Source organism: Anolis sagrei, chromosome 5, assembly GCF_037176765.1.
Source record: "Anolis sagrei isolate rAnoSag1 chromosome 5, rAnoSag1.mat, whole genome shotgun sequence".
NCBI classification, from domain to species: domain Eukaryota; kingdom Metazoa; phylum Chordata; class Lepidosauria; order Squamata; family Dactyloidae; genus Anolis; species Anolis sagrei.
In genome coordinates this window covers 26,172,767-26,197,165 of record NC_090025.1, presented here as the reverse complement: position 1 = coordinate 26,197,165, position 24,399 = coordinate 26,172,767, and the positions used below count along the sequence as shown (strand labels likewise).

General features: G+C 42.3%; 1 protein-coding gene across 2 annotated transcripts; it reads right to left on the bottom strand.

The window, feature by feature from the left end:
- Positions 1-7,778: 7,778 nt before the first annotated feature.
- On the bottom strand, positions 7,779-23,737 carry LOC132775493 (alcohol dehydrogenase 1B-like). 2 transcript variants are annotated; one of them, XM_060776215.2, is made up of 9 exons: positions 23,720-23,737; positions 21,958-22,059; positions 21,058-21,196; positions 19,546-19,633; positions 18,925-19,144; positions 17,290-17,553; positions 15,211-15,346; positions 12,622-12,760; positions 7,779-7,803 (listed from the first exon to the last, which is right to left on the bottom strand). In XM_060776215.2, exons 1-9 carry the CDS (start codon positions 23,735-23,737, stop codon positions 7,779-7,781), a joined length of 1,131 nt encoding a protein of 376 aa, XP_060632198.2. The 2 variants fall into 2 exon arrangements, with proteins under 2 accessions (XP_060632198.2, XP_067324704.1); XM_067468603.1 differs by lacking the exon at positions 7,779-7,803 and adding an exon at positions 12,006-12,027.
- Positions 23,738-24,399: the final 662 nt, after the last annotated feature.

The following is a 24,399-nucleotide window of genomic DNA, read 5'->3' as shown; positions in this document are numbered from 1 at the left end:
TAAACAAAGTTGGCTCTTGAAAAGAAATAATGCAAAAATGTGACTTGGTTTTCAAATAAATGTAGTATTTTCCAAAGATCCAGCCCAAGAAACTTAGCCACTCCTCCGCCAATCTTTGTTCCAATACCTAGGAAGGTTAGAAAGGTCATATGGGAATTTTGCATATAAGTCCCATGTGTTTAGAGCTTTAGGTAAGGATTTTCTTTCTTTCTTTTTGATATTTTTTTTTTTTTGGTAAATTGCCCCATCTGATAAGATTGTTAGTGTGGCTGCCTAGATGCATCAAAATGAGGGAGGGGAAAGGGGGCTGTCATCCCATGTTCCTTGACCTCCTAAGCCATGAAACACAGGATGAATCATAGAAGCATTGAATTGGAAGAGACCTCGTGGGCCATCCAGTCCAACCCCCTGCCAAGAAGCAGGAAAATCACAGTGGGGACAGTGCTTCTGTTTCCATTTCGGAATCGTTCCAACTGTGCCAGAATTTTTTAATGCCTTTATTCATTTAAGTATTTGTGTCTTACCTTCTCTCTTTCAAGGAGACCAAAATAATTCAGACTTTCAGCCAGATTTGGGTAATGGTGGTCACAGGGCTGATCTGCCTCTACACTGTCACAAGTGGTCAATATAGAAATTCACACTTTGACCGATATCCATGTCAACAATTGGGTCACACCATTTACAGAAAACCCACACACACGGATAGATGTCTACATAAAAACTCCAACCATCACCCAAGTCAAAAAAGAAGCACCATTAAAGCCTTGGCAGACCGTGCAAAAAGAATCTGCGAACCCCACCTTCTCCAAGATGAACTGAACCACCTAAACTGGGTTCTACAGTTCTACAGGATACTCCACCTCAGACATCAGAAGAGCTGCGAGACCGAGAATAAGCCACTAGAGTAAAGATGAAGATCCACCCAGAGGAAAAGTGTTCTTGCCATACAGCAAGGTAACCACTGACCGCATAGGGAAACTGATGAGGAAACACAACATACAAACCACTTACAGACCCACCAAGAACATCCAACAAATGCTACGTTCAGCAAAGGACAAGAGGGATCCTCTCACCTCTGCAGGAGTCTACCGTATACCATGCAGCTGTGGACAAGTCTACATAGGGACCACCAAACGCAGCGCCCAGACACGCATCAAGGAACATGAAAGGCACTGCAATCTACTCCAACCAGAGAAATCAGCCATAGCAGAGCACCTGATGAACCAACCTGGACACAGCATATTATTTGAGAACACAGAAATGCTGGACCACACCAACAACCACCATGTCAGACTACACAGAGAAGCCATTGAAATCCACAAGCATGTGGACAATTTCAACAGAAAGGAAGAAACCATGAAAATGAACAAAATCTGGCTACCAGTATTAAAAAACTCAAAAATTACAACAGCAAAACAACAGAGAGGAAACAAACAGGCACATAAAATCACTCTCAACAAGAGATTCCCCCCAGGCCCTTCCAAGCCATTGAATGCTAATCAAGGTGATCAGCTGAAACATTCACAGCTAGCCCCAGCAGACAGGGGTCCTTTGTCTCACCCTGGTCATTCCACAGATATATAAACCCATTTTTCCTACTTCCAACCGACCTCACTACCTCTGAGGATGCTTGCCATAGATGCAGGTGAAACATCAGGAGAAAAATTGCCTCCAGAACATGGCCATATAGCCCGGAAAAACCTACAACAACCCAGATATCTATGTACTTGTCACCAGGCCCGTAGCCAGGATTTCGTTTCGGGGGGGGGGGCTAAAAAAATTTCAGGGGGGGTTTCGGGGGGGGCTGAGTTTCGGGGGGGCTGAGTCTGAGTGAAAGAGGGTCTAGCCTAGCAAACCTTTTGTATCATTACCCCAATACCCCCATGCATATGGGATATATTGAGTATGGTGATCAGATCATGATATGAATAAACATAACAGTTTAAATAATGCACCAGTAAGGCCTTTTCGTGAACCACCATGAGAATTTCGGGGGGGGGGTGAAGCCCCCCGAGGCCCCCCCCCCCCCCGGCTACATGCCTGCTTGTCACTCAGGACAAAGCTGACAGGTGTTCTTAACCATAAGCATTCTCTGTTGCAACAGGCAGAAGTGGAGTTCCTGTCACAATTCCCCCTCGTGACTTTGCCCCCATTTACACTGCCATCCAGTTTCTGAATCCAGATTATTTGCTTTGAACTGGATTTTATGGCAGTGTAGATGCTGCCTCAGATGACCTCCATTGTTTTAGGGAAGATAAGAGTCTTACTAAACTAACAATCAGCTTGAATGAACGATATATTGTCAAAGGCTTTCATGGCCGGAATCGCTAGGTTGCTGTAAGTTTTCCAGGCTGTATGGCCATGTTCCAGAAGCATTCTCTCCTGATGTTTTGCCTGCATCTATGGCAGGGATCCTCACAGGTTGTGGGCTAGGATGAACGTTTCTTATTCTGATATATGTATGATTCTGCAAATTTTACAAGAGTGGACCCCCTTAGAAATAACATGCTGATAAAAACTCAGTAGGATGTAAATTTGCTTTAAATTTCAGTATAGTGTCCCTTTTCCAGTTACTGACTTGTTTGCAAATAACTCTAGGTTTTCCCTAGGATAGTACATTTCTGTTTCCCATTTTCAGACACTGAAGTTTTAGGCAAAAGGTACAGCTACAATTTATTTGACTGACTAACCTGATCCCATGATATTACAGTCTTCTTTTTAATAATGAGTTGTCACAGCAACAGATTCTTAACCTGTTTTCTTAGGATGGGCCTTCAGGTTGTGGAATCATAGTGTGATGATGATGTAGTGTGAAAGGATCCTAAGACTCTTCATGAACACTTCTTGACTTCAAAATCAAGTGAGTTGCCCACCTCCATTCATCATGCTATTCATAGCAATTACATATTTAATTGATCTGTTGATTTCAAAAGTTTCTGCTTGCACATTTTTGGCTGCACGTACTGGCAACTGATTGCCTGTCATATCGTAGTACCTTTTGTCTTGAATTATCTGAATACTTCAAAGGTTTCTGTTTGCACATTTATGGTGCAATGCTCAGTGCAATGCTCATGGATTAATAGTTGAGGTGGTGATGTTCTCAACCATGGGAGCCACCCTTGCTGGCTGTTGTACACTAATGTGGATGTTTTGTTTAGATTTATATTATTATAGAAATTTGTCTTATTACTTGTAGGTTAATTTATTGATGTCAGGTTTAATGTACTGATGTTAAGTCTTAATCTGGTGTTGGGTTTTAATGTTACTTTTATATGTAGGGTTTTTCTAGGATTTTATGTTAGTATCATGTGTTTTATGTAGGCATTGAATGTTTGCCATTGCTATGTTGGAATCCACCCTGAGTCCACTCGAGGAGGTAGGGCAGAATACAAATTATTATTATTATTATTATTATTATTATTATTATTATTATTTGAAATAGAACAAGATTAGTACACAGCAAACAATGTCACTATGCTGGCTGTTCTATTGGATCACACATCAGACACTTCTCAAGTGTCTAGGACTATGTGATGTATCAACAAATAATGCATGCGGATTTGAGTAGGGTGGCCTTTTGTAACAGACAGATGGTAATTTTGTCAGCACCAATTGTGTTTAAGTGCAGGCCAAAGTCTTTAGGCACTGAATCCAGTGTGCCGATCACCACTGGAACCACCTTTACTGGCTTGTGCCAGAGTCTTTGCAGTTCGATTTTTAAATCAGCTTTTCCAGTTATTTCTCTTTAATCCTGCCATTGCCTGAGATTGCAACATAGATGACCCATACTTGGGTTTTTAACACGATTGTGAGGTCAGGAGTATTGTGCTCCAAAACTCTGTCAGTCTGAATTTGGAAGTCCCAGAGTAGTTTGATGTGTTCATTTTCTGTAACTTTTTCAGGCTTGTGATCCCACCAGTTCTTTGTCAAAGGCAGATGGTATTTATTAATTTATTATTATTTATTAACTTTATTTGTACCCCGCTAGCATCTCCTGAAGGACTCGATGCAGCTTACACAGGCCAAGGCCTCAATAAAACAACAGCATAACAAACTTAAAAACAAACTTAAAACAAATCAAACATTAAAACAATAGCAGTAAACAATAAAAACAATACACCATAACACAATAAAGCTAGGGCCGGGCCAAATGTAATGGGTACAGATTAAAAAGTGCTGGGTGTGACAGGTGGATGTAGGATTTTAGGGTAAGTGCAATGTGCAGACCATCTTAAAACTCTGATAAAGTGCTTCTGGGACATATTGCTGGATTTCCTATTCTGGAAAGGCACATTGGAACAGCCAGGTCTTCAAACTCTTCCTAAAGACTGCCAACGTAGGGGATTGTCTGATGTCTTTGGGAAGGGTGTTCCAAAGTCGGGGGGCTACCACAGAAAAGGCCCTGTCTCTCGTCCCCACCAAACGCGCTTGCGACGCAGGAGGGATCGCAAGCAGAGCCTCTCCAGATGAGCGAAGGGAACGCATGGGTTCATAAACGGAGATGCGGTCATGCAGGTAGGCAGGTCCCAAACCGTTTAGGGCTTTGTAGGTAAGCACCTGCACCTTGAATTGGGCCCGGAAAATGAACAGCAGCCAATGGAGCTCCTTAAACAGGAGGGTTGACCTCTCTCTGTAAGGAGCACCAGTTAACATCCTGGCCGCCGCCCGTTGGACCAACTGAAATTTCCGAGCCGTTTTCAAGGGCAGCCCCACGTAGAGCTCATTTGTTGTTGTTGTTCATTCGTTCAGTTGTCTCCGACTCTTCGTGACCTCATGGACCAGCCCACGCCAGAGCTCCCTGTCGGCCGTCACCACCCCCAGCTCCTTCAAGGTCAGTCCCGTCACTTCAAGGATGCCATCCATCCATCTTGCCCTTGGTCTGTCCCTCTTCCTTTTGCCTTCCACTTTCCCCAGCATAATTGTCTTCTCTAGGCTTTGCTGTCTCCTCATGATGTGGCCAAAGTACTTCAACTTTGTCTCTGGTATCCTTCCTTCCAGTGAGCAGTCGGGCTTTATTTCCTGGAGGATGGACTGGTTGGATCTTCTCGCAGTCCAAGGCACTCTCAGAACTTTCCTCCAACACCACAGCTCAAAAGCATCGATCTTCCTTCGCTCAGCCTTCCCTAAGGTCCAGCTCTCACATCCGGAGTGCATTACAGTAATCCAATCTAGAGGTGACCAAGGCATGGACCACCCCGGCCAGATCAGCCTTTGCGATGTACGGTCACAGTTGGCGCACAAGTCTCAGTTGTGTAGAAGCCCTCCTGGACACCGCTGACACCTGAGCCTCAAGCATAAGTGATGAATCCAGAAGGACTCCCAAACTGCGGACCTGTGACTTCAGGGGGAGTGTAATCCCGTCCAGCACAGGTTGCCACCCTATACTCCGATCCAGTTTACGATCGACCAGGAGGACCTCTGTCTTGTTGGGATTGATCTTCAGCTTGTTCATCCTCATCCAGATAGCCACAGCGGCCAGGTACCCGTCCAGCACTCGAGGGGCCTCCTTGAAGTTAGGTGGGAATGAGTAATAGAGTTGTGTGTCATCTGCATAGAAATGGCACCTAACTCCAAAACTCCGGATGACCTCTCCCAGTGGTTTCATGTAGATGTTAAAAAGCATGGGAGACAAAATAGAGCCTTGCGGGACCCCACAGGTTAAAGGCCAGGGGTCCGAGCAGGCATCTCCCAGCTTCACCATCTGGGATCGACCCTCCAGGAAGAACCGGAGCCACGACAAGACCGTGCCCCCGAGACCCATCCCAGTGAGTCGTCCCAGAAGGATACCATGATCAATGGTATCGAAAGCCGCTGAGATGTCCAAGAGAACCAACAAGGTCACACTCCCCCTGTCCAGCTCTCTGCGGAGGTCATCCACCAAAGCAACCAAGGCCGTCTCAGTGCCGTGGCCAGGCCTGAAACCAGACTGTGACCAATCTAGGTAGTTGTTGTCATCTAGAAAACCCTGGAGCTGGGAGGCGACCACCCGCTCCAACACCTTGCCCAAAAAAGGGAGGTTGGAGATTGATCTGTAATTGTTCGGCACCGTGGAGTCAAGGGAGACCTTTTTGAGGAGTGAACAAACCACAGCCTGTTTTAGTCGGGATGGAAAAAAACCCTGCTCCAATGATGCATTAATGATCAACTCCTAAAATTTCTGAGCACTGGCCAACTTGCTGGGACTTCTGAGAGGTGATATGCCTAGCGCAAGATGAACCTCCACTACCATTATATGCAATAGAAGCTAAATTACAGGTAAGCAAACTGTTTTTCCGCAGGGCCTGTTTTGAGCCTGCCTAGACTTCCCCCTCTCAAACCTTCTGGATCAATTTTTGGGGAGAAAAAGCCAAAACAAAAACTCTATAGCAAATTCCAGGAATTGCAAGATGACCTCACATTTGATTCTAATTTTAGGTGTTGTTTTTTTTAACCAAATATGTGACCCTGTGGCCCAGCTACAGCGTGTGCATTGTCAAAGGGACCAAATGTTCTCCCCTGCAACCCTTTAAATTGTGCATTAACTTTAGACATCTCTAGAAATATGTAAAACTTGTCTTTTTTCCCATCTTCCATAAAGAACAGGGCAAAAATCCACTTCTCCAGTCATGATGGACTTCGTCAAACTTTTATTTGGATATTCAACGCTGCATAGAGAAACTCAAATGCATATGATGGAAAGGCACTGAGAAACAGACGTATTCTTAATCATGATTGAAATCCATATGAAATGTGCAAAGCTTTATTTTGACGCTAGAGTGACCTTTTAAAAATTAATTATTAATGACTGTACAGGCAATTTTCATGTGTTGATACACCAAAATAATTGCAACATAATCCTGCATTCCCCATTTTATTTTTGAAATACAGTACAATTCCCTTATCCATGGATTCAATATCTATAGTCTCACCCATGCTCGAAAAATTGAGGGTTCACAATTATCCATTGTTTTGTGTATCAACAAGTCTTGAAACATATTACCTGTGGATATGGGGGTCATAATTTATATGATTATTCTTTTCATTGTTACCTCACCGATCACAGTCTTTGCAGTGCTGAAAGCAGGAAGCACCGAACTTGTCCTGTATTTAAACTTTTTTCTTTCTGCTGCATACAAGGTAGGATATAATGATCTGGAATACTGTCTCCAGTTCTGGGCACCACAATTCAAGAAGGATATTGGCAAGGTGGAATGTGCCCAGAGATGGATGACCAAAATGATCAAAGATTTGGAAACCATGCTCTACAAGGAATAACATAGGGAGCTAGGTATGTTTAGCTTGGAGAAAAGAAGGCTGAGAGGGGACATAATAGCCATGTTTAAATATTTGAAAGGATGTCACATAGAGGAGGAGGAGGAGGAAAACTTGTTTTCTGCTGCTCTGGAAACTAGGGAATCGAGCAATGGATTGAAATTGCAGGAAAAAAGATTCCATTTAAACATTAGTAAGAACTTCCTGGTGGTAAGAGCTGTTCAGCAGTGAAAAAACTGTCTCAGAGCACGGTGGAGTCTCCTTCTCTGGAGGTTTTCAAGCAAAGGCTGGATGGCCATCTGTTGGGGATCCTTTGATTCTAAGTTCCTGAATGGATGTGATGGCCTTTGTGGTCTCTTTCAACTCTATGGTTCTATTATTCTTTCTTAGGCTCAGTCTGCTAGCTGATAAAATATAATTGCTACTGGCAATGTAACAGGATCCAGTCCCATTAAAAAGTATGTAGCCTTTTGATCTGGCAGAACTCAGCTGGCAATGATCATTGACATTCTTCACCACTGGGGTCTTTAAAATATTAGAACGCTGCGAATACTGAAATATAAGAAAACAGTTTCAGTATGATGATGAATTTTTGGAAGTAAAAATCTTCTCAGGAGGCCCTGCTCTCAGTCCCACCTCTTTCACAGACGCAGTTGGTTGGATCGAGAGACAGGGCCTTCTCAGTGGTGGCCCCTCGGCAATGGAATTCCCTCCCCAGTGAAATTAGATCAGCTCCCTCCCTCCTGTCCTTCAGAAAGAAAGTGAAGACATGGTTGTGAGACCAAGCTTTGGGACAGTAATCTGCAATGCAATCATATGATCTGGAAAATAAGTGACTATGGAATAGTGCAATTTATGGAACGGCTCCTAGAATATGTCCTTGGACTGCATGGTTTTAGTAACTGTTTTTAAGATTGTGTTTTTAATTATTGGTTTTAATGTATATGTTTTGTTTTATCCCATCTAAATGTGGCATCGAATTGTGCCGTTTTGTAAGTAGCCCTGAGTCCCCTGCAGGGTTGAGAAGGACGGGATAGAAATGAAGTAAATAAATAATAAAAAATTAACTCTGATCTGCAAATCAGGGTTAACAGGATGGATCTAGAAGTCTTGTTGATTTCAGCCAACCGACTGGCTGAAATCAACAAGACTTGCTTTATTATTATTATTATTATTATTATTATTATTATTATTATTATTATATCTCACTGATTTCAATGGCCCTTCTGTGTAAATATTAAAATTAATGTCATGCATAACATCCTCACACTAGTAGAAAACCTGGAATTATGACTGAAATGGACTTGGATTATGAGTTTGGGCTGCGTGATTTTTAATAATTGTTTTAATGTTTATATGCATTATTAATTTTTTGTTTTAACGTATACGTTTATTTTGCTGTATGTATATTTTACGACAACAAATTGTTGTCTACCTATGAGAATGCTCTGAGTCCCCTTCAGTGCGAGTTGGGTGGTATACAAATGAAGTAAATAAATAATACATAATAAAATCTGTAAAATAGTTTAATAAAAATATCCATCTTCTTCAAAACGAAATCAAATAAAATTTAAACCAGAAACTTCAAATGTTCTATTAGTTTTGAAGATACGATGAAAAGTCAGAAGGTCATTCAAGAATCTTTACTTATCGTCATTCAAGTTTTAACAATACCACTCAGCTTTATCTTGCTACCAGTCAGAGCTTACAGAAGCTATGGTTAGTTAAAACAATGGGAAAAGACTAAAACAAATCACAATAAACGAGTAATTTACAGCAGCAACAAGGGATGCCTAAACAGTTATAGAAAAATGTAGCTTTATTTTGCCTTAATGTTTATTTCTATTATTCTTACATTTTTTTTTTATTTCACAAAAACCAACTAGTTCATACCTGTAGAAGCTTATGCTTTGAAATGACAACAGCTATACAACAACATGCACAAAAGTTCAGTTTGGTTCATATGTTATGCAGTCACAGGAAGCCAAATACAAAGGCCCATGGAAACATGGAAGTAATTCCATTGTTCTATCTAAAATGGTTCAGTTGGGATTTATAAATACATTCTTGCTCTGTCTAATGTTAGAATAATAAATGCCTGGCCTTCCAAAGGTTGTTGGAGCACAGTACCCAAGATTATTGACTGTGTTAACCTTGCAATCCCACATCTGGATGCAATGGAAAGGTTGTTACCTCTCATAGTCTAGGTAAAGGTACATTAAGTCCAGTCGTGTCTGACTTTGAGGGTTGGCGCTCATCTCCATTTTTAAGCTGAAGAGCCGGCGTTGTCCATAGACACCTCTAAGGTCATGTGGCCAGCATGACTACATGGAGTACTGTTACCTTCCCGCTGTAGCGGTACCTATTGATCTATTCACATTTGCATGTTATCAAACTGCTAGGTTGACAGGAGCTGGGGCTAACAGTGGGAGCTCAAGCCATTCCCCAGATTAGAAACTGCGACCTTTTGGTCAGCAAGTTCAGCAGCTCAGTGGTTTAATCCATTGTCCCATCGGGGTTCCTAGTCTAACTGGACTGCATATTCAACTACATTTTGGCAAACGACTTTTGTGGTGAGTTTCCATGCTTTCTCAATAGTAGAAGGCATTTCCTCTGCCAATTTAGCTGTTAGCCTTTTGCCCCCATTCATCATTGCTCTCCACACATGGAAATTGAGAGTTGTTAGGACAGTTTTGTATTTAGCTAGAGTTTCTCCATGTGAGCAAGCGTCTTGGAAGATATGGGGTCTTGCTTATGTACACAAACTGGAGGTGAATGTGTCTTCACTTCAGGTGTTTGTTGCCATGGAAGAGAAGGATAGGAACCTGCCAGGGAAGGCTTTCTCTCAGTCTCACTACCATCACATGTCCATGGGAGATGAGGCTAGGATAGCTCCTGCCCTGCTTTCCTTTCACTGGCATGCAAAGGGTGCATCTACACCAGGCATGGGCAAACTCTGACCCTCCAGGTGTTTTGGACTTCAACTCCCACAATTCCAAACAGCCGGTAAGCTGTTAGGAATTGTGGGAGTTGAAGTCCAAAATAGCTGGAGGGCTGAAGTTTGCCCATGTGAAGTCCATACCTCGTAAAATCGGACTTGACCACAGAGGTCCATGCCTTAGTTACCTCTAGATTGGATTACTGCAATGCGCTCTACGTGGGGCTACCCTTGAAGAAGGCCCGGAAACTACAACTCGCTCAATGTTCGGCAGCCAGATTAATAACGGGTGAATTACAGGGAGGGATCAACCCCCCTGTTTAAGGAGCTCCATGGGCTGCCGTTTATTTTCCAGTCCCAATTCAAGATACAGGTCATCACCTATAAAGCCCTAAACAGTTTGGGACTCGCCTACCTTCGTGACCGTATCTCCCTCCATGAACCTGCCCGATCCCTCCGATCCTCAGGGGAGGTTCTCCTTTCACCCCTACAATCGTCTCAGTCCCGCCTTGCAGGAACAAGAGAAAGAACCTTTTCCTCAGTGGCTCCTCGACTATGGAATAGATTGCCTGGTGAGATTAGGTGAGCCCCCACTTTAGAAAATTTTAAGCAGAATTTCAAAACCTGGCTCTTCCGCTGCGCTTTTGGAGATTAACCATGTAATGACATATTGCCATTACCCCTCGATATCTGTCTTTAGTGCACACCTCCTCCCCCTCTGTATGAAGGTCCCTTTTTCGATCCCGTTTCAGAAGAGTTTCTCCCTCACAAATAATCCGCTCCACTGCTATATCACCCCCTGTTTTTACCTTTAGTATTTTATTCTATACATGTGGCCCGCTCACAGTTCTGTTATGACAGATTTTATTGTAATTTTATATTGTTTGCTGTTCTCTTATAGTTTTATGTAGTTGATTATGTTGTTGGCTATGTCTTGATTTCATTTATTGTATTGCGTTGTTGGGCTTGGCCTCTTGTAAGCCGCCCTAAGTCCCCATTGGGGAGATGGTGGTGGGGTACAAATAAAGTTTATTATTGTTATTATTATTTATGTCTGATCTACACTGTAGAATTATTGCAGTCTGACACCACTTTAACAGCCATGGCTCGATGCTGTGGAATCTTGGGAACCAAAAAATGCTGGCGCCTTACCAAACGACAACTGATATGATTCCATAGTATTCAGCCATAACAGTTAATATTGCGCGACTGGTGGGGACACGAGACAGGGCCTTCTCTGTGGTGGCCCCCCGACTCTGGACCACCCTCCCAAAAGATCTTAGACAGGCCCCTACATTGGCAGTCTTTAGAAAGAACTTGAAGACTTGGCTGTTCCGATGTGTCTTTCCTGAATAGGAAATCCCCATTAACAAATCCTCGAAGCACTTTAGTAGTACTAAGATGATTGCACACCGCACACTGCACTTGCCCTATAATCCTCGTATACCTCCTGCCACATCAGCACTTTTAACCTTGTACCCACTACTCTGGCCCGGCCCAGTTTTATTGTTTTGATATGTTGTTCATTGCATGTCGTTAATATTGCTTTAACTGTTTTTAATTTTGCTTTGGTGTTATATTGTTTATGTTGTGTTTTTGTGGCCTTGGCCTTTGTAAGCCGCATCGAGTCCTTCGGGAGATGCTAGCGGGGTACAAATAAAGTTAATAATAATAATAATAATTAATATGACATCAAATTGCATTATTTCTACAGTGCTAATGCACCCAAAGCCATTTTTTATTTAAGCAGAATTTAAATATAGAAGTAGGGGTTGCTTTTAAAATGTTTATGGTGATGTTTTATTTATTTACTTATTTATTTTAAAATGTTTTGCACACTTTTTGTAAACAAGAACAAGGGAATAGGATAGTAAATTATTGCTAAGGAAGAAGGGTATGGGATGAAATGCAGCGCAGGAGTTGCTTTTTAAAATTTTTGGTGATGTTTTATTTATTTATTATTATTTTAAAAGAATGATTATAACTGCTTTTAAAAGTTAATATAAATGTTTTTCTACTCTCCTGAGAAGCCACCTTGAGGACTCCAGGAGAAAGGTGCCATGGAAATAAAGCAAACAAATAATAAAATGTACCTAGGTGTTCCCCTGCTCTTATGCTAAAGAAAGCATATTTAGAGCCCTTCCACACAGCCATATAACCCAGAATATCAAGGTAGAAAATCCCACAATACCTGCTTTGAACTGGGTTATCTGAGTCCACACTGCCGTATAATCCAATTCAAAGCAGATAATCTGTGATTTTATTCAGCTGTTTGGAAGGGGCCTAAGTTAACAAATAACCAAGGCATTTGCCAATTAAATCTATTTTACAGCCATAGATAAATATATAATCAGTCCTTTGCTATCTTTTAGGTCACATTTGCTCTTTGTATTTGGGCAAAGTTCTGTTATCAACAGAAGATAAAGTTTTACCTTTTTCCTGTCTGGAGGAGTTCAAACCCTTCATTGATTTTATCAAAAGGCATGGTGTGGGTGATGAGTGGATCCAGGGTAAACTTTTTCTGCATAAAGTCTGAAACCAGTCTGGGAACTGAATCTTTGCTTTTCCAACCTGCAAATAAGAGAATGTCTGGTCAAGGTCTAAGAAAGAGATTACAGAGCTATGAACAGGTATGTTAAAGGTCTTTCAGTCCCAAATATTCTCAGCCTGAACCAATACTGAACAGACATACCCTCTAATATTGGCCATACTAGCTAAGGCAAATAGGTCTTGTGGTCCAGCAATGTCCCTAAGGGTGAAGACAAACGCAGCTATATTTATAGGTTCTGAGATTGTTGAAAGTATTTTGCAATGCTAATACAGCCGTTCTCTGTCATGTCTTCTTAGGGCATATGCCGTGGCAATAAAGGTGGCAAAGAAATCTTTCTTTGCGGCCAATATTGCGTCCGCAAAGAACCGTCCGGCTGAGCTGTTTCGAGTTGTCAGAGGTCTATTAAATCCTACCACGCCGGATGGGAACCCTGACAACTCGACGGCCCGCTGTGAAGCATTTGCTCGGTTCTTTGCGGACAAAGTCGCTTTGATCCGTTCTGACCTGGACACCATGTTAACGGCAGTCTCAGAGGATGTAACACGAGCATCTGCTTATCCGATTTCGTTGGATTCATTTCAATTGGTGAAACCTGAGGATGTGGACAAGATACTTGGAGGAATGAGGGCAACCACATGCATCCTAGACCCCTGCCCATCCTGGCTTCTAAAGGAGGCCAGAAGGGGATTGGCCGAGTGGGTGAAGGTGGTGGTTAATGCCTCCCTTCGGGAAGGCAAAATTCCAGCCAGCTTAAAACAAGCTGTGATAAAACCGCTGTTGAAAAAACCATCACTGGACCCCACTCAATTCGTCAACTATCGGCCTGTTTCCAATCTTCCCTTTTTGGGCAAAGTCCTGGAACGTGTGGTGGCCTCACAACTCCAGGTATTCTTGGTAGACACTGATTATCTAGATCCGGTACAGTCTGGTTTCAGGCCGGGACATGGTACCGAGACAGCCTTGGTTGCCTTAGTGGATGATCTGCGCAGGGAGCTAGACAGGGGGAGTGTGTCCCTGTTAGTTCTGCTGGACCTCTCAGCGGCCTTCGATACCGTCGACCACGGTATCCTTCTGAGACGCCTTGCGGGAATGGGCCTTGGTGGCACTGCTCTGCAGTGGCTCAGGTCCTTCCTAGAGGATCGTACTCAGAAGGTGTTGCTGGGGGACAACTGCTCTACCTCACAACCATTGACTTGTGGGGTTCCGCAGGGCTCAATATTGTCCCCCATGTTATTTAACATCTACATGAAGCCGTTGGGAGAGATCATCCGGAGTTTCGGGGTGCGGTGTTATCTGTACGCAGATGACGTCCAACTCTGTCACTCCTTCCCACCTACTACTAAGGAGGCTGTTCAGGTCCTGAACCGTTGCTTGGCCGCTGTATCGGACTGGATGAGGGCGAACAAATTGAAATTGAATCCAGATAAGACAGAGGCACTCCTGGTCAGTCGAAAGGCCGAACAGGGTATAGGGTTACAGCCTGTGTTGGACGGGGTTACACTCCCCCTGAAGACGCAGGTTCGCAGCTTGGGTGTGATCCTGGACTCTTCGCTAAGCTTGGAACCCCAGGTTTCGGCGGTGTCCAGGGGAGCATTTGCACAACTCAAACTCGTGCGCCAGCTGCGCCTGTACCTTGGGAAGTTGGATTTGGCCACGGTGGTCCACGCTCTGGTTACATCCCGGATTGATTACTGCAACGCGCTCTACGTGGGGTTGCCCTTGAAGACTGCCCGGAAGCTCCAGATGGTCCAGCGCTTGGCAGCCAGGTTGCTAACGGGAGCGCAAACTCAGGGAGCACACCACTCCTCTGCTGAGCCAGCTCCACTGGCTGCCAATCCGCTACCGGGCACAATTCAAGGTGCTGGCTTTAGCCTATAAAGCCCTAAACGGTTCTGGCCCCGCTTACCTCTCCGAATGCATCTCCACCTATGAACCGACTAGAACATTAAGATTGTCTGGGGAGGCCCTGCTCTCGATCCCGCCTGCGTCACAGGCGCGCTTGGCGGGGACGAGAGACAGGGCCTTCTCAGTGGTGGCCCCTCGGCTATGGAATGCCTTGCCGGCAGACATCAGACAGGCACCTTCGTTGCTGACGTTTCGGAGAATGGTCAAGACCTGGCTTTACGAACAAGCGTTTGACTAAGCAATGCAACTAATTAAGGAAGTCGGTAAATGGAACATAGGAACGGCATAACGACTATGAGAATGGATCCGATTTCAATTAAGACGCTATATATGTTGTTTGTTGATTTGTCCTGTCTGATCGTTAATTGTCATGGATCAACGTCGCCGATCCTGTTGTTGTATTGTCGTGTTTTAATTGTACTGTAAACCGCATTGAGTCGCCTGCAAGGGCTGAAAAATGCGGTATAAAAATGAAGCAAATAAATAAATAATAAATAAATGTGTTCTATGGTACATATTGTAAGGCTTGTTTTCAATAAAGGAGAGGAGTGGAAATAAACTATACCTCCAAATACAGTTCCTTTCAAAGTGCGGCCAGTGATAATAAGACCAGGGGGGACAGTCATCTCAGACTTAGTAGGGGCAGCTCCCACCATCACACTTGTACCATAGTTCATGTTGCATGAAGTCAAGGCAGCAATCTAAAATGAATCCAAAGTCACACATTCAGGCAAGTCAGGGCGACATACAGATCAGCAACAATTAGATGCCACATATACATATACATATACACACACACAGACACACACACACACATATCAGTAAAGGAATTACATCACATTATAAATACATATAAAATCCATAAAAGCTATAAAAAAATCTATAAATCTTAGCCGTTCCATGTTCATATTACAATTTTGTGTTTATCTGGTCATGCCGAAGCTCCAAACACTTGCTCAAAGAGCCACTCTTTTCCAAAAGGTCAGGAGGGAGGGGGGCCGATCTAATATCCCCGGGAAGGGAGTTCCACAGCCAAGGGGCCACCACTGAGAAGGCCCTGTCTCTTGTCCCTGCCAGATGCACCTGTGAGGCAGGCGGGATTGAGAGCAGGGCCTCCCCCAATGATCTTAAATTCCTAGAAGCAGGCATGTAGCCGGGGGGGGGGGCCTTTGGGGGCTTCAGCCAAAATTCTCATGGTGGTCCGCAAGAAGGCCTTACTGGTGCATTATTTAAACTGTTATGTTATTCATATCATGATCTGATCACCATGCTCAATATATCCCATATGCATGGGGGTATTGGGGTAATGATACAAAAGGTTTGCTAGACCCTCTTTCACTCAGACTCAGCCCCCCCCCCCCCGAATCAAACTCAGCTCCCCCCGAAACAAAATCCTGGCTATGGCCCTGCCTAGAAGGTTCATAGGGAGATATGTGTTCAGATAGATAAGCTGGGCTGGAACCGTTTAGGGCTTTATAGGCTAAAGCCAGCACTTTGAATTGTGCCCAGTAACAAACTGGCAGCCAATGGAGCCGGCACAACAGTGGAGTTGTGTGTTCTCTGAGCACAGCTCCTGTTAGTAATCTGGCTGCCGCACACCGGACCATCTGAAGCTTCTGAACAGTTTTCAAAGCAACCCCACGTAGAGCACGTTGCAGTAGTCTATACAGGATGTAACCTGAGCATGGACCACCGTGGCCAAGTTGGACTTCCCAAGGTATGGGCGCACAACTATCTATATTGAGAATTGATTGGATTACAACTTTAAGGACCTGAATGGAGGTAAAGGCCTAAATCCTACTGTTTGTATTCATCTGCACACTAGAATGAACCCTATTATTTTACTGGGTCTACCCTTCTTGAAACTAAGGTTGCAACTACACTGCAGAATGAATGCAGTTTGACACCACTTTAATTACCATGGCTCAATGCTTTGGAATTACAGGAGCTGTAGTTTAATAAGGTTTTAGCCTTCTTTGCCAGAGTGTTATGAGTCACCAGACTACAAATCACAGGATTCATAGCACTGAGCCATGGCAGTTAAAGTGGGGTCAAATTGCATTCATTCTTCAGTATAGATGCATTCTTAGTCTCAACAAGAGTAGACCCATTAAATTAATAGGTTTGGCTATGTTGCTCACCTAACAATTGGCTCAGTAGGTCTGCCCTAGTTCAGTCTATCTAGTGAGGCTTATCTGTGCAATCCCTGGAGCCAATGGTTGTGACCCTTGGATCCCTTATCATTTCTTCAACCCTCTGTGAATTTCAGGGAGCATTATTTGCTTCCAAACAATGTATGTAAAAGCACACGAAAATGCCCCTGCAAGCACCCCTAAGTCCCATATTACAATCAAATACCTCTGTTTCTTTTTTGATACATCTCAAAAGGATGACAAGAGGAAACATCTCATTACATTAAATCATCATTTTGAGAGGGACCTAAGAGGAATTGTTTGGTGGTGCCATATGAAGTAGAGCTGAGGTGACAGAGTAGCCCTTGGTCCTCATACAGTTACCCACCCTTGACCTTCTGGGAGAAGGGAATTGTTGGAGCAAAATATTGGGGAGTATGGAAAAACAGGAAAAAAATAATGGAGACATGTGCCCACCATATCAGTTTTCTTCTACAATTTCATGAACATACCATTGTGTCAGTTCGCCCAATGACTTCAAATGAATAGTCAACACCATCTCCCTCAGTCATGTCAATCAGCACTTCATTGATGGGCTTCTCAAAATCCAGAGGATTAACACACTCAGTAGCTCCCACCTCTTTAGCTTTGGGAAATTTATCCTTGTTGATGTCAACCCCAATAATTCGAGAGGCTCCAGCTGCCTTACAACCCATCACTGCAGAGAGGCCGACTCCTCCCAGTCCAAAAACAGCACAAGTAGAGCCAGGTTCCACCTATATCAAAATAATGATCTTGAGACTAAATGATATAACTAAACATGTTAACCGACACACAAATAAGTACAGCATGCAATTCATAATATTCCTTTCAATTCTATTGTTTCTTGTTTTTCTGTGCACTGTAGCTTGCATTATGTTGGGAAATAATATCGTCATAAACTGATCATCTAAAGTTAATGGTACTATTTCACATTTGTATTTTCAAGAGATGACTCAGGGCACCTCCAAGACAGTGTCAAAATGCAGGTTTAAAAAAATGGGTTTTTAAATCCCAGGACCTAACAGCAAGACCATACACAGACCTGTCAGCCTTGGGAAATGGTCCCCTGCTGTTTTCATAGCTTCCTTTGTAGCAGATTTTACAAATCCGCAAGATGAACGTGGGATGGGGAACATGCAGCGGGAAGGGGGGTATTCTCTCCGAGATGCACTGGATCTCATATGCAGTCATGCAGAGATCCCAATGTACACACAAGCAGATTTCTTATTCTTTCCTCATCCAACTGTAAATTCAAGCTCTGTTTAATATTAGAAAGATCAAATGAAAGGAATTGTTGCAGAGAGTCCTAATTGTAATTGCTTTCCAACTTTGCTTTCATTAAACCACCTGCGTGTCTGTGGTTCCATTTCTTGACAGCCCAATCAGCTGTTTCAGGCTTTTAAAACATGTTTGTGCGCTGGAGCAGTCCACACAAGGGGTCAGAAGGAAGTTGCGTATTTTCCATGACTGCAGAGATATACAGTCATGCAAAGGTGCACATTTTTTGGGCAGAATCAGGTTTTAAGTATATTTTTTAAACACATGCTTTTCAGCTGTTAACCTGATTCCGTCCACACTTTCCCTAAATGTCATTTAGCTATCCCCTTTTATCCTGGTTTCTTTTGTTTTTTTAGAAATGTACAGAAGGGCCCTTAAAATTGAAAAGACGTGGGACCATTGTATAATTCACAACATGTACCAATGTGCACAACATTACACACTGTGCAGTAGTAGCCCATGATGCACAATAGGATTCCTTAAGTAGTGCCTCATTGTGCATCATCACCATGCGCTAGCATGGCTGCCACTACTACTAATAATAATCACCATCATCATCACCATTATCACTTGGTCTGAACTTGGTACAAAAGTATCCCAATGTAAAGCACATTGCAGAAGTCCCCTTAAGATTACCAGTGCATGCACTACCATCTTTATGCCACCCAAATCTAGGAAGCGGTGCAGCTGGTGTAGCAACCAATATTGGTAGTAAGCATTCCTGACAGTTGCATCTACTTGGATTGACATTTGGAGAGATGGATCCAGGAGCATATTGTGCCATTAAAGAAGTTCTCTCATCCTAAAGTTGTTTTACTGATCCTTACCTTTGCAGAATTTATGGCAGCGCCATAACCAGTCGAAAACCCACAGCCAATCAGACACACTTTCTCAGGAGGAGCTGCAGCATCAATTTTGGCTACTGAGGACTCATGTACTACAGTGTATTCAGTGAAGGTGCTGGTGCTGACGAAATTGTGAACTAGCTCCCCTTTGCAAGAGAATCTGCTGGTGCCATCAGACATAAGTCCAAAAAATGTTCCAAAACTATAAAATATAGAAGATGAAATTAGGGAGGTGTGCTTTTCACCAAGAACAGGATTGTATACAAAACTACTCTATTCTTTTTCTTTATGTACACTGCCACCCCTTCCTCCAAGGCTGGGATTCATTGTAGCTTACGGAATAAATAAAATTACAGGTAAAGCCACATGTATGAATAGTATTAAATGGTCTATCTAATTTCAATCATTAAAAATGTTCATTTTTAAAACTGCAGGTATTACAGCACACTAGAAAGGTTTTCTTTCTTATAAAACCACCAGTCCTGAAAAACCTGCCATTTGCTTAGAAAAAGTGGGGTGGAAATCACCCTTGCCTTGGGGCTACATCATAGTTTCAGAAGGCTCTCCTGGTGCCTACTTCTACAAAGATTAACAGTAACTTACTCATTCAATTTGCAGAGGTTGCCTTTGGGATGGATGCAAGGACTGCATTCTCCACATTGGGGGACAAATAATGGAATGACTTTGTCTCCTATGAATTGCAAAAAAGAGGATTGTGAGGTCAAAGTCTCTAGACTGAGCAATTGCACATTTGGCCCTCAATGAACAACCTATCCAAACCATTATTATAGGCATCGAATAGCTGCCTACGTTGTAAAGCCACCTTAAGTCACCTTTGGGTCCGAGAAAGGCAGGGTAGAAATATTGTAAATAAATAAATATATACATAATGAAAAATGTTTTCAACAGAAAGGAAGAAACCATGAAAATGAACAAAATCTGGCTACCAGTATTAAAAAAAAACTCTAAAATCATAGCAGTAAATAAAGAACAACACTCAAAAACAGAGGCACTCCAGACAAGAAACAATCAGGGATAGCTAATCATCTCCCAACAAAGGATTCTCCCAGGCAGTAAAGAGCCACACCATTAAGTGCTAATCAAGGTGGCCAATTGAAACATTCACACCTACCTCAAACAGACAAGAGTTCTTTTCCCACCCTGAACATTCCACAGATATATAAACCCCGTTTTCCTAGTTTCCAACAGACCTCACAACCTCTGAAGATGCCTGCCATAGATGCAGGCGAAATGTCAAGAGAGAATGCTTCTGGAACATGGCCATATAACCTGGAAAACTTACAACAACCCAGTGATTCCAGCCATGAAAGCCTTCTACAATACTTTATGAAAAAGAGAAACCTCTCATAACAGAAAACTTCACTTATTATTGATTGGCACTTCCTAGATTATAATTTTAATCAACTTTGGTTGCATCTACACTGCTGAATTAATGAAGTTTGACATCACTTTAATTGCCATGGCTCAAAGAAATGGAAACCTGAGAGTTTGGTGAAGCTCCAGCACTCTTTGGCAGAGAAAGCTGTCAGTGGCCATGGTTTTATTTAAAAAATGAAAAGAAACTGGAGATGTGATCATGACTCCACAATGTGCTGCCTTGTGGAGTCTTATCCCTTGAGGAATGTGTTCATTGAGGGATGTGAGAGATTGTCAGTCATGCAACCAAGAACTGCCATGAGAATTATTTTCTCTATCAAGACTGACACAGTTTGTGAGTGTTTGTTAGTATTTCCCAAAATCTAGAATGCAGACCCAATTTTTCCCTTTGTTGCTTTGTTCTACAGTCAAGGTATTCTCTTCTTTGTACAGACAGATTTACACAACATGCAAATTCAGCATCTAAAGAAATGTCTCTTTGTTTTTATATCTATCCAGTTCCTAAGACCATCAGAGAAGGAATTATGGACACAGTATTCTATGTGAGGCCTGTCCAGAGCATATAGAGAGGTAATTCTATTTCATTTGGTCTGGACACTATCCAATTGCTGCATCCTCAAATTGCATTGGCTTTTTTTTTTTTTTTTGGCTGCTGCATTACAATTGATACTATAAATTGCTCCTGACTAGTAAAGATTTTATTTTGTTTTGCCATACCTGGCTCCACACTAGTAACTCCTTCCCCAACACTCTCCACAACACCAACTGCTTCGTGACCAAGAATAATGGGAAAGTTCACTTTTAGCTCTCCACTCAATATATGGTCATCTGAACGGCAGACCCCAGAAGCCAAGATCTGGGGAAAAAGTCAAAGGTATTTAACAATTGCTTCACATTTCAACACCAACTACTGTGATTGGAAATGCACTGCTATTGTGAGAAATTTTATTGTGGCTCCTGCAACCAAATACTAACATGGGGACTGGATTTTAGGGGATTGTTTGGTACCAGAATAATATTTGGGGGCATATAAGAGGAAAAACTCAATGCTTTTCTTGCTTAAATATACCCATGTGAATCTAATGGGATATTTGAAACGTTTATCAGATCAGGTTTATGAGCTTTCTTGCACTGTCATTTTGATGCAGTGTAGTATTATGTCCTGTTGTCTACAGTTTGCTGCATGCGCTTACATCTCTATTGAGTTCTGGAAAGTCATGGTCTAGCTATTACATATACAGTTGTTTTACCAGCAAAACAGATAAAAGGTCATTCTTGCTAGAAAAAGGTCTAACTATGAATAAGAGCTCTAATTTCAGTGACAGATAAATGGAATTGAAAAACTAGTGATGGTTCCATGCAGTTTGTTTTCTGATGTGGATAAGATGCCCACCACCACACACAAAAGGAAACAAACCTGTCCTACATTTGCACATTATCTCAGTATAGTATTGGCAACAGAAGATGCTCAGATCTGAAGTCTAGAACATGCATTAGGAAAGTCAAGAGAGACAGCAGAAGACAGCTGTTCTCTACCTGCTGAGGCAGATGACCATACCCAAAGGTAGAGTCAATCTGGTATGAGCACTAATCCATTTTTAGTTTTTTCTCTTTTACCTTTATGCGAACCTCATGTGCTTTTGGTGGTGCCACTTCTATTTCAACAATAGAGAATGGTGTCTTAGGTTCCCAGATTACAGCTGCTTTGCATTTGATGACCTGTGGGGAGGAAAAAAGAAACGGGGCAATGGTGGCACTCATGCAATCCTCAAGATGATTTGAATGTCTGAGCCAAATCTTGTAGCATTCCTCATGATTGGCTATTCTGATTGGGTCTCATGAAAACTGCAGTCTAACATTGTCTGGAGGATTGCATACACCCCAATTATTTTCTGTATATAATAAAGATGATGGATATGGATCTAAACATGCTTCAGTGAATGCTGCTCTTAACCAAGTTGCAACAGCAGTTTATAATGGGGCTTACTGAAATACTGAAAGGTGTTTGGTTGCTGTGTTGAACTATGGCATGCTGAGGGTCTACCGAAGCCATATGTGGACTTCATAGAATTATTTTTTAAAAGTGTGCATATTATTTTGACTATTATGTAAAATGTGAAATTTAGCACTGTTCTTAAAATATTAGCAAAATCTGAGGTCCTAAACTGAAAATTCTTTTGTTCATAAATCCAGGATTGTTTGCTCCCTACTAAAACTGTTTGAGCTTGCAGTCCATAAGACACTGCTCCTACAGTTATGTAGCCTTACTATTTGCAAGTTAGTTTTGCACATCTGCGGCCTCACACAGAACAATCTGTTATCATATTCCTTCATTTCATTCCCACTTCATTCTTCAATATATAGACAACTGTCCATGGAAGAGATTAATAAAGAATGCAGGACTCCTTCCTCTGTCAGAAGAAGGATTCCTGATATTAATCTTGGAAGAACCTCATATGTTTCTTTACTACTGGTCCAAGAACAACATATCAATTTTTCCACGAGGGTTATCCAGAAAGTTAGGTTACAAGGCATGTAGCTCTCACAGGGAATTTTCTCCAGAAGAGGTAGGTTTCACTGCCGTGTAGCGGGAAGCCAGCGGAAATGAACGAGCAGTGCCAGTCGTCAGTAGCTCATCAACTGGTGTTGTGGTGAAGGTTAGAGATGAGCATCCTCATCCCGTTTCCCTCCAAGTGCGAAGTTCGCACTGTAATATGCTACCTAAATGCTAAGGGCATGAACACTTATGTGATTTATTGCTAAATTGTTTCAGTTTATGGAGAGGACGTAATATCAAGACAGCAAGCAACAAAATGGGTGTGGAATTTATTGTGAGACTATGAAAAAAAGCCATCCAAAACAAACACCGTGGGATGCTGACAGCGGGAATCTGTCTCCTTAATTACAACACGTGTCCACTCACCACTCATGCAACACAAGAATTGTTGACTTAATTTGTTTTGGATATTTTAAGCCACCCCTCTCACAGCCCTGATCTCGCACCCAGTGACTATAATCTGTTAAAAAATTGAAGGAACACCTTGGTGGAAAACACTTTCCCAATGACAACAAGGTGAAAATCGAAGTGATGAACTGGCTTAAAAAGGCAGAAGGAAACTTCTATGACGCAGGCTTCAAAAACTCATCCCATAGATGACAAAATGTATTTAACTGAATGGTGGTTATATGGAAAAATAATGTAATTCCTATGCTACAATCCATGTAAGTTTTATTAAATATATTTTTGCATTTTAATAAAAATCTTGTAACCTGACTTTCCGGATAACCCTCATATACACACACGCACACACACATATATTATACACATACTCATGAATGTGGAGAGAAAAAGCAATGTTAACAGAAGACGTCTACTTACTTTTCCTGCAGTGCTCATGCTTCTAATGTATAAGCCTGTCTTTTAGGTTTCAATACTTCTGTCCTCCTAGATGGATGAACGTTATTCTTGAGATTAGTTGCTGCAAAAATGTGGCTTGTTTTTCAGATATATGAAGTATTTTCCAAGATACAACCCAAGAAACCTAGCCACTCCTCCACTGCCACTTTGTTCTAATAATTTATTGTCCTGGAAAGGTTAGAAAGGTCATGTAGAAACTTTAAGAATTGGTGTCATGTGTCTTAGAGCTGTAGATAAAAAGGTCTGATGGGAGGGTTGTTATGTTGTTGGGTACAAAATGTGCTAAAGGGTAAAAATGGTGGAATTTGAAACCTGACTGTGCAGTTGAAAATGAGAAAGAACTGGTCAGGTCAAGTACTTCTTAAACCCTTTGGCCAGAATCCCATTACGAATTTTTGAGTGTGTAATTACCACAGTTATGGAACTGTACATTAAACTGCCAGCATGAATTTCTCAACCTCCGCTTATCAGGAAGCAACTACTGGCTGGTTCTACAGTGACCCATAATCAGGGCAAGATCTGGTGCCTCCAATGCTGGGTTGGTCTTGGGTATGTCTCTACAGGGACTCCCCATCCCAATGGTGCTAAATATGCTCATTGTCCTCACCATCCTCTGTGTTGAAGCAGTCTCCGTTTACTTA

What these genes read in the sequence shown, in the direction of transcription:
- LOC132775493 (XM_060776215.2), bottom strand. An exon ending in AACCTCTGCAAATTGAATGA is followed by an intron (nt 19,145 to 19,545) that starts GTAAGTTACTGT and finishes TATATTTTATAG; the next exon opens with TTTTGGAACATTTTTTGGAC. An exon ending in TTGGGCGAACTGACACAATG is followed by an intron (nt 15,347 to 17,289) that starts GTATGTTCATGA and finishes GATTCATTTTAG; the next exon opens with ATTGCTGCCTTGACTTCATG.